Source organism: Triticum aestivum, chromosome 1D (assembly GCF_018294505.1).
Source record: "Triticum aestivum cultivar Chinese Spring chromosome 1D, IWGSC CS RefSeq v2.1, whole genome shotgun sequence".
Classification (NCBI taxonomy): domain Eukaryota; kingdom Viridiplantae; phylum Streptophyta; class Magnoliopsida; order Poales; family Poaceae; genus Triticum; species Triticum aestivum.
The window spans coordinates 480758413-480768773 of record NC_057796.1 but is presented as its reverse complement, the minus strand read 5'-3'; the positions used below and the strand labels follow the sequence as shown (position 1 = coordinate 480768773).

Genomic DNA, 10361 nt, shown 5'->3' with positions numbered 1-10361 from the left:
GGTCATTGGCAATACCAATATGCATATTTGCAACAGTGACGTTCATCTCATCGAGCAAGTTATTTGAAGTGCATGAGCGTTGGTGATGCTACATTAATTTCGAAATAGAAAGCACAAGGTTTGTTAAGTGGCATTCTAGTGGAATCTATGAGTAATAAAACGAGCGGAGTTGGCTATTTCTCGCAAACCTATGACCAAAGATATGATGCCAATGGAAGGTTGTCACCTGAAGTGGCATTTTCTATTGCCAACATAGTGAATCTCCCCAGGGGCACAACTTGGTTACAACATTGGCCACCACCTGCGGCCGGTACAAACATGGGGGTACCCTCCTATACAAAACTACATGACTTCTATGGTTTCCTTCCCTCATAAATGAAGTCACTGGCTTTGGAAGTCACCATGGCCACCTCCCGAACAAGTGCTGACAAGTGAGCGTGTAGAGGTAAACCATGGCAGCAAGAACTTTGTCGAGTTTGGATTTGATCATCTACATAAGCAATACAAGGGAAATTACACTATCATTCAAGGGACTGTATTATGTACAGGTTCAGTGTTCTCACTTGTTGGTGCAAGAGGGTATATTTTTATGGACAACACTGGACCCCGGCATCGTACATTTTATTCTTGGAACTTCGGTATACTTTATTGGCACCATATTACACATAAACATAGAGTTCACTGCAATTTATTATGGGCTGGACCATATGCAACCGGAGTCATCATCATCACCATAGTGGTTAGATGGTTTAGTTGTGCGCTTCTACCTTCAGCTCCTTGCATTTATTCAAACCAGCAGAACTGAGCTTTATTCTCGGATCCAATGCTCATATATTCTATGGTTTTATATGATACAAGATCCAGTAATGTGTTGACACCTTGCATCACAATATCCTCATATTATATATAAGCATGTGTTGGTGTTCATAGCAGGGCTGAATTATGAGATGGATCATCAACCTCAAGGCACCTTAGTAACTATAGTCATGTTGTTGCAACATGTCCAACCTACTTACCAGCAGCTTGATTCTTTCTGGTTATGGGTGCAAGCATAAGAAATGGTATATACCTTTGATCCCAAGCCTGGTTTAATCTGTTGCTCTCCTCTGATTGTTTGTACTAGTGAGTGCCAGACCAACTTGATTCTAGGAGAGATGGTCACTATCAATAGGTCTTCTCACAAATATGAGTACAAGGGTGCAACATTTTATGGACGCTTGCTCTTAGCACTTGAGTTCTATATATAGAGATGGTTTAGCTGGGTACTTGTACTCTCAGTTCATCATCTTCCTTCACACCAGCAAAATCGAGAGTCATCAACAACACGAAAGGACTATAAGAACTGCAGTAATGTTGTTGCAACATCTCCAACCCATTATACAACTGCTTGTTTCTTTGTTGCCCTGCCTGCAGGCAAAGGATAAGTTGCAGCTCTGCACAGGCTAACATGTTCCTCTTGGTGGTGCAGTGGAAATATTCAAAAAATTAGCATTGAGTTGGGAGAACTGAACACTACCAAGCACACTTATGGGAAGGATTGCAATTTCTTTCATCAGCCGGTGATTAGCCGCATGATCACCCCCAAGCACATACTACTACCATATGATCCAAGTGGATTGACTCTTCGGCTTGACAAGTGTGGCGGCATTCTTGATTCAAGGATATTCATCGTCGGCTTGAGGGCAAGCCAAATTTGAAGGGAGGGAGAGTGTAACACCCCACCTATGGGATGTCATTGTATGTCTGTGGGCCTGGGCTTAGAGATGCGCTGGTCATTTGCGGGCTAGGTCCCACCAGCATGGGCTACATATGCAATCGAGGGAGCATAGGAGGAGGCAGTGATTGAATTAGTGTCATCTTCATCTTCTCGTCTCTGCTCCGTTCCTTGACTCCTCCGCTACTTCTGTCAGGCCCTGCGTCTTGTTGATTTCTCACCTCAAATCTCTTTGTATCCCTAAGTTGTATCCAATTATTGGTACCAATCCAGTTGTTCGTCCCATCCGTCAGTTTGGGTCGTGAAAATGCACTACCTAGAAATAAATAATAATGGTTCAAAGAAGGATGAGGACACGACGATGAATATGAGGGCGACGAAGCGGAAAAGGCGGGAAGGCAGCCGACACATGCATCACATATCTTCGATCGAGGTCAAAGGGAATGTCGGTGAGGCCACCACAGCAACCCGCGACGAGTTTGGATAACAACATTGCCACCTTGAGCTGGAGGGGAGGACATTTGACCCCCTCCCCCCCCCCCCCCAGATTTCTTTTTTTTCATCCATAAATTTCCAACCTTACTACTAATGTTCGTCATTCATAAATAGAATCATTCGACATTATCAACAATCAGAGAAAAACGAAGTTGTGGTGTTAAGAACATATTTTCCCCAAGAAACCACTGCTCGCACTTCAAATTTATAGGGAATCTGGGGAGGAGCAATGCTACACCCACGTACAGTTACGTGAGGCTTTTACGTAAAGGCTGATTTGGACCTAATTAATTGGTTTAGGGTTAGTGGCTGGGCCCACCCCGGTTAAAATCAAGGGGGGGGGGGAGTATTTATGGAAGGGTAAGTAAGATTACGTAGGTTCTTTTCGTAGGTGTAGAATTATCGTTTGGGGAGTGAGGGGCAAAGAAGAGAGAGTAGTTTTTTTTTATGGTAAGAAGAGAGAGTAGTTGGGAGGAAGCGGATGAGGTTTTTATTTTCTTCTGAAGTTTCCGATCCAAATATGCTAGAGGCTGTGGAACCGATGCATGACGCAGCTGCTGGTCTTTGCTTCAACCTGCTTTGAAACGTGCGCTGAATCTGATCTAACCAAAGGCCAATTCTCACAATGAACATTAAATATCATCTATAAACATTGTCCAAGTCCAATGAGGAGACCATTTCTTCCCTCATCTTGTACGGGTGTCTAACGACTGCCCCAAAAGATATGTTAACTCCATCGACGAAAAAGAAGATTGCCGTATCTAATGGCCACAACTGAAACACGCAATAATGGAAAACAGGGCAAGCATTTGCATATATAGCAGATACAAAGAGCATCTCTGGACAAACATTTGCATAAATTAACAAAGGCAAAGAGCATCTCTGATTGCAAAAGGTTTACAAGATCAGAATAACAGCATATTAACAGAAATATAGGGGCATGGTACTTCATATTGACAAAATTGTACAGGGTCGTGGCAGCTCCTCCGAGGAAAGGACGGGGAACTAGCTTGTCGGTTAGACATGGTTCTTCTTTGTCAAAGTACAAAAAACGAGTAGAAAATTTTACATTACAGCACAACAAGGTTACCATAACAGATGATTTTGTGGTCTTATTTGTTGTATAGAATTCTTGGCTTCGGTTAAAGATCATTCTGATCTTGAGCGCCTATAGACATGCTGTTGTACATAGTATATACTACCGATCGCTTCTGTAACCTTCGAAAATCAGGTTTTCAGTTGAGCGACCTTCTGAGAGACGCCGTCAGCTGCATCCACGCTCTCGTATTCATCCTGGAAAATGTTGAATGGACATTGCAGCATTAACTAAGAAATTGCTCAAATTAGATAGAGATGTCTTAGAGATATAAACAATTAAACACTCCAAAGGAAAAAAAAAAAGGTGAAAGACAGCCTGCAAGTATGGAACTCAAATATACCGGCAATTTCGTAAGAAAAGAGGAGCAAATATATTTACTGTAGTAACAAAGGATGAGCTGAACTCACATCTTTATTTTTTATTTCACCTATACACTTGGAAGCACTCATGGTTTCACTCTTCAGTAAGCTCCGAGCACTCATGAGGGGTTTGCTTATTCCATCTGTCACTGATGCATGTACTGGCTTTTCACCTGTATTCAGCTTTACTTGGTAGTCACTATCTCCGTGCTTATTGCCAATTGCTCTTTCCCTGAGACAAGATGCGAGAATTGTTAGATACAAAAACTTAAAAGGTTGTCTTTTTTTATATATATAAACATCTCATCATGTGAAACATTATTCTCTATCAAATTTAACATTCAAAAATATTTGATTTAAAATCTCTGGCAACTTGCAAAAAGCAAAACAAATATGATACTTATGATGAAGTCTTTAATTTGTTGAATACTCTTGCCAAGTCCAAACAGATCGTCTTTAGGAAAATTGTACAAGGTTGTCAAAGGAAAGAAATTTTGGTTAGAAAACAAACAATTTCGTCCATAAGTATCCACATGCCCATTCTACATAAAGAAATGTAATGCCTTGGAAGTATACATTTAAGTCTCGGTCACAGCATATTACCTTGGTAAGGAAGCATTTTGTCGCAACTGTGGACTGGATTTTTCACCCTTCGCACCACCTTTTTCCAAATGAGCGAATTGCTGCTTGAAGCGATCCACCCCACTGTCACCATACATGCACAAACATCAGAGTTTGCAATATACCATCAACCAATCATACATAATTCAGTGTATGCAGAAGAGAGTAAAGCATAGTCATCATAAAATTCTCAACACAAGTAAATCTTGTTTCTAAGGAAAAATAATGGTCTCACCTAGGGTACATGAAGCTCATCTGGTCTCCTCCACGTAGGTATTCTTGCAACATCTGAGGATGGTACTCCAAAATCTGAAAGAAGTAGAAGTTGTTAGCTAACTACAGAGTCGAGCAGCAGCTCTACTGTATCTCCACAAAATAGCTGAGCAATAATACCTCTCTGTAAATTAATTCTCGGACATCATCTTTGCCCAACTTTCTCTTCTCGAACTCAAACTCAAGTTTTGAGATGGGCTGTGCTATGGGTTCACGTTCTGAATTTGCTAATCCGGTAAAGTATGGGTCTGTCAGGGCCTTGAAGAAAATTTTCATATCTCAGTATTGAGGACAGTGATTTACCCAACATTTTCAATGATGCAATATATCTTTATAGTAAATAGAAGTTGGTCTCAGCCATTCGTACCTCGTCAGCAGTTGGCCTATCCTTAGGATCAAAAGCAAGAAGACGCTCAAGCAAATGGAGAGCCATAGGATCGATGCCTGGAAATTTTTTGGTAAGGGGAACTTTAGGCTTCTTCCTCATATTGCTCAAGTATCGCCGAGCTTTCTCATTCCGTATCTGCAACCATTCGGTAAAAGAGTGTAAAAGACATATGGTTTAAACATCATCCCACAATTCACATTTCATTCTATATGAAAAATATATAACATGCAAGAGATTGTGCTGATATTGATGCCAATTTGTGCCGACATCCGTAGTCCATGTAGCTCAGTAACCAAGCACGCAACCATATTAAGGAAAATCAGAGTTTGTAAATATTGGGCGTGGATGCAAAAAAGATACTGAGAGAAATGGAATAAGCCAATAATAAATTCATAACCATGTACACAAGCTATCAATGCAAGGTTCAATTTTGCAGGAAATTCACATATTATGAAAATATGAAAAATAGGAAGTGGCAAAACATATAACTCCAACTGCTGTTCTAACTTGCTGGTGACTAGTGTGGAGTAAGCATACCTTAGCGAGAGATTCTGCTGAAGGAGTGCCAAGTACATCAGTCATGAGATCCAATTGATGGACAACATTCTTCCCTGGAAAGAGTGGCTTCCCTATGAGCATTTCTGCAAAGATACACCCTACGCTCCAAATATCAATTGCAGGAGTGTACTGCAAAATTCAAAGTTCAGCTGCTTTTAGCATTTGCTAAACATGCACAGACATTAATTAAGAACCAAGTACATCATCAAGTTTGAATTAGCGCCCAAGCCGCGTCGCTACATTCAGCTACGATTATATGAAAGAAGAGGGCAAAACACCATAAGTAACAATTTTTTGGCATTTTTACTGGAAGAGAACTTAGTGCAACATATGAAATACAGATCATGACAGGTTGAACCGACATTTGAGAACTGTAGTAGCAACTCTCTCTAAAAGGGAAGGGAATTTTAGTTGAGAACATGGAAATTAATCAACAGATAGTATTGCTATGTTGCATAGAAACATATCATTATTAAAACAACAATTATGGAAGAAAAAATCTATAGTATGGTCATTGTGCTTTTTCAATAGCCTGGGTATTGTTGTTGGTAATATGAAGTTAGGATGAAAATTACATCACCTTTGAGAAAAAAGAGCCACACAATTCTGGAGCACGATACCATCTAGTTGCAACATAGTCCTAGACAAGGCATGCAAAATCATCAGAAACCAAGATTTGGCTGCTCAGGATAAACAGTATCTGCTCAATATTACTAAAATGGCTACCGTCCAGAATATGGCTGATGGAGCCCCGTCATTAAATGATACACGGGCAAGCCCAAAATCACAAATCTTCAGCTTGCAGTCAGCATTCGCTAGAATATTCTTGGGCTTAAGATCCCGATGGAAAACACTCGCTGCAAAACCATCATGTAAACAAACAATCAGTACAGCAACATGAGATGAAAAAGGTCGAATGAACCATTATCGATTTCCTTTTGTGGAGTCTAATCACCTGCATGGATGTACTTCATTCCCCGGAGCAGCTGATACAAGAAGAACTGGTGATGCTCTGGTGTGAGATCATCGTTCGCTTTTATTACCTGATGGAGATCGGACTCCATCAGCTCAAAGACCACATATATGTCCCTGAATTCCCTCCTTGAAGGGGGGAGCATAATGTGCTTGATCTGAACTATGTCCGGGTGACGCAGCAACCGGAGCAACTTGATCTCCCTAAGGATGCGGGTGGCATCGGAGACATGATCAAAGACGTCATTGATCTTCTTGATGGCCACACGCTCGCCGGTCTGGGTGTCGATAGCAGCAGCCACAACACCATAACTCCCTTTGCCAATGACCTCGCTGACCTGATACCGGTTTAATTCACCATACTCCGTGAAGAACTCGGATTCCGAGGTCTGAAAAGGAAGGAGCAAGCGCACATTCATACCATTAGTTCAGAGTGCTAGATGGTGCTAGCATACTGATTTACGAGTGGCGGTAAAAACGCGCCGAGAAAAAGAAAGATAGAACATCTCAATTGAAGATACCGATGGCCTCACAAAGATATGAAACAATATTGATGGCCTTACATGGCTGTGCGTGTGCATCCTTGTGATGCAGAGGCCCGGGTATTCCCCTTTCCGAAAAAAATACCGATGGCCTTACAAACAATGATAGTGGTGGGCGAAAAGGATCAGAAGACATGCACACAACTGGAAAGTCACTCAGGACAGCTTCTTGCTTGTGCTGGGTTTGGACTGAATGAATCACGAAGTGGTTGAACATTGGTACTTTAAACAGTATGTTTTTCTGAATATATATCTACCTGCTGCTACCAAAAGTGGCAAACGCGGAATCGTCAACAAGGACCAATAATTGAAAAGCAAAAGCATAACCTCTTCCACCATACATCATGTTTGTCTGAGATGAGACATGAACAGCGAAAACAGGGCTCCCGTGACGCTGCTTGCCCCTAAATGCCGCGCTTTATTAGGCTGTCACGGACGGCATTGATGTGTGGCGCAGTTTGCACAAGCGAATATTATGAGTTTACTATATGACATTAATTAACAACTATCCAAGAACTGGCCTTGTGGCCTGTGGATGCCGGATTGACCGTCACCGTATCAAAATCGGTGGTTCCAGGAAAACAGATCCGCAAAGAACTGGCGAGGGAGCAAGAACAGAGCAATCCCAAGGGTGGATCTTCCCCAATCCATGAAGCGAACAGAGCAATCCCGGCAGCACGGCAGCATATTTCAGCCGAGAGAGATCGATGGCAACCGACATTGAACGGGAACGGCGGAAGGGGGTCGCGGGGGGAGGGGACAAATTAAAGAGAAGAGGGGGGCACGGCGGCGACCCAAGCAAGGACGCACCTTCTTGCCGGGATCCATGCGTGGCGGCGGGTTGGTGCGCGCGGGCGCGCGGGGTACGACGACGCGCAGGCTCCCGGCCTCCCCCTCCCGCTCGAGCACAATGTATCCCTCGGGGTCGGACTCGGGGCCGTCGGCGACCTCCTCCTGCTCTTGCTCCTGCTCCTCCCAGTGGACCTCGTCGTCCTGCGGCTGCGGGAGCGAGCGTGCGCGCAGGTCGCTGGTGGCGGTGGTCGCGGAGGATGTATTGGTGTGCGCGGTCAGGTGGGAGGAGGAAGAGGATGAGGCGGAGGAGACGCGGCGGGAGCGGTGGTGGCGCAGCCAGCGGATGAGGGAGCGGGCGCGGCCGCCCATACACCGCTGCCTATTCCGCGGGTGGGCCGGCGCATTGGGCGGCGGGCGTGGTGGAGGCGGGCGTGGGCGGGTGGGCTGCCCGGTCGCCGCGGGCGCGGCGGTGGCGGGGAGCGAGGGAGGGGGCAGCGGGCGCGGCGCGCGGGGGAGGGGCGTGCGGGGAGGTGGCGGTTGGGCAGGGGATTGATGGGTGGAACGTGGGGGTTACGGGGAGGAGACGGCGTTTGAATCCCGGTGTACTGACTCTGGGTGGCCAACACGTCCCAAACTGCTTTCTTTTGTTAACCTGTTTTTATTTATTTATTATTACTAGCACATATGACCGTGCGTTGCAACGGGAAGATAAATTTTTTTACAAGAAGCAGCGGGAGAGATAATTCATGTATTCATAAAAAACGGTCTCAACGGTGGTGGGCGACAGAGCAAGGAGTTGCGGTCTTCTCACGGGTGATGTTTGGCCCGCGAGGTCTTGATAGTGGTGACGTTTGTCGGTGTGGCGGCGACCACCCAACCGGTACCTTTTTCCCCCTCTGGGCCCATCTCCGTCTCGTAGTTGGCACAGTTACTTCGACCACTTTCCCCTACCATGATGTAACCGGATGGATTACTAATTGCAGTGCATAAATTATGTTTCATTAGCATAATCAGCGCATAACCAGGCATGAGTGTCCCTTCATTGCCAAGATTTATTCTCTCAACTATTTTTTGCGCTCACGTGCCCATAAATTTTATTAATTAGAGCAAAACCAGCATATTCTCTTTTATTAGCATGTGCCTATAATTTTTTCATTATAGCCAGCTAGCATAGAGTCTTTAACTCGTTCTGCTCATAATTCTCGAGACAACTTCCTTATTCTCACACAACCTCCTTATTTTCAGACAATTTAGAGACATATAAAAACTGGTGTGATTTAGTATAAAATTCCAAGATGGGACTATTCCTATCATAATTGTAAGCTACCTGAGTTGGTTTTATCCGTCGGCGCAATAGGGAAGATCCATAGTTCAATCCCCACACGCCTTTACTTTTTGCTGCTCGTCCGTCCGACAGAAAAAGAAATACGGTAGGTCCAGTTTGGCCACCTGGGGGATAACCGAAAAAATTAGGGAACTACGTGTGGAATGGACAGAACAAAATTTATATGTATTTTTTTTTCTTTTCTTAGGACAGCTGCATGGGAGATACTATATGATGCTAGTTACGTCAAATAGCGTCTGGGACGCACAACAGTTCGCGCCTGGGCCAGCCCACTGGCAAGCACCGAAATAACCTGTGTATGCAAGGCATGAGTAATAGTCCAAAAAACGACGTGTTGAATGATTCAACACATGACTTTAAGGAACCGAAAATATGCCGCTAGCCACGGCAAAAATGCCTACTGCGAACCAATGGCCAGAGCCAATATTTAAGAACATAGTGCAACGTCGGATTTAAAACATTTTTTGAACTTTTTAAAAATTTGAATTGCCGAATATTCTTGGAAACGTGAACTTTTTTTAAATTACAAATAATGTTTTTAATATTCCATCCATTTTCGAATAAACATGAACAAAATTTGAAACAACATCATTTTCTGAAAACATTAACCTTTTATCAAAACCCAAATATTTTTTTAGTTTGTCACTAACTTTTGAAATCGGAACATGTTTTAAACATTCAGAATAATTTTATAAAATGTGTTTTTAAATGCAGACATTATTTTGAATTTGTGAATATTTTACTAAAACGATAATATATTTAAAATTTCGAATATTTTTAAAATATATGTTTTTAAAATTCCAAAAAAGGAATATTTCTGAATTTGAAAAAAAATTGAAACGAAAATAAATTAATGTTCCAAAAAAATTAAAAAGGGGGGAGAAAATAATGTAATTCGGACATTTTTCGAAATTTGACAATATTTAAATTCTGAACTTTTTAAAAAATTTAATTACGAAATAATGTTAAAATAAAAATAAATTTGGATGGTAAAAAAAGTGGGACGGCTAAGTCTTGGGCGCCCTGTGCGAACTCTGCCTATCTAGCGGACTGGCCGATAAATAGGCATTTTACGGCTACATGGCAGGCAAATAAGTGGGCTGGATTCGATGGGCCACAGCGTGTGCGGGTCAAGTATGAAATTTCTGGATTGCTAAAAAAACTGACGGACGCTCAAAAATGTAGTACCACCTCGGATAGAAA

General features: G+C 42.9%; 1 protein-coding gene across 1 annotated transcript; it reads right to left on the bottom strand.

Annotated features, from left to right (window-relative positions):
* Positions 1-3065: 3065 nt before the first annotated feature.
* Positions 3066-8271, bottom strand: LOC123183229 (mitogen-activated protein kinase 17). The gene is made up of 11 exons (XM_044595995.1): positions 7832-8271; positions 6463-6868; positions 6234-6364; positions 6088-6147; positions 5487-5636; positions 4929-5084; positions 4682-4819; positions 4524-4597; positions 4271-4372; positions 3716-3899; positions 3066-3502 (listed from the first exon to the last, which is right to left on the bottom strand). The coding sequence occupies exons 1-11, from the start codon at positions 8180-8182 to the stop codon at positions 3437-3439; spliced, it is 1818 nt and encodes a 605-aa protein (XP_044451930.1). The 5' UTR covers positions 8183-8271; the 3' UTR covers positions 3066-3436.
* Between the last annotated feature and the right edge of the window lie 2090 nt (positions 8272-10361).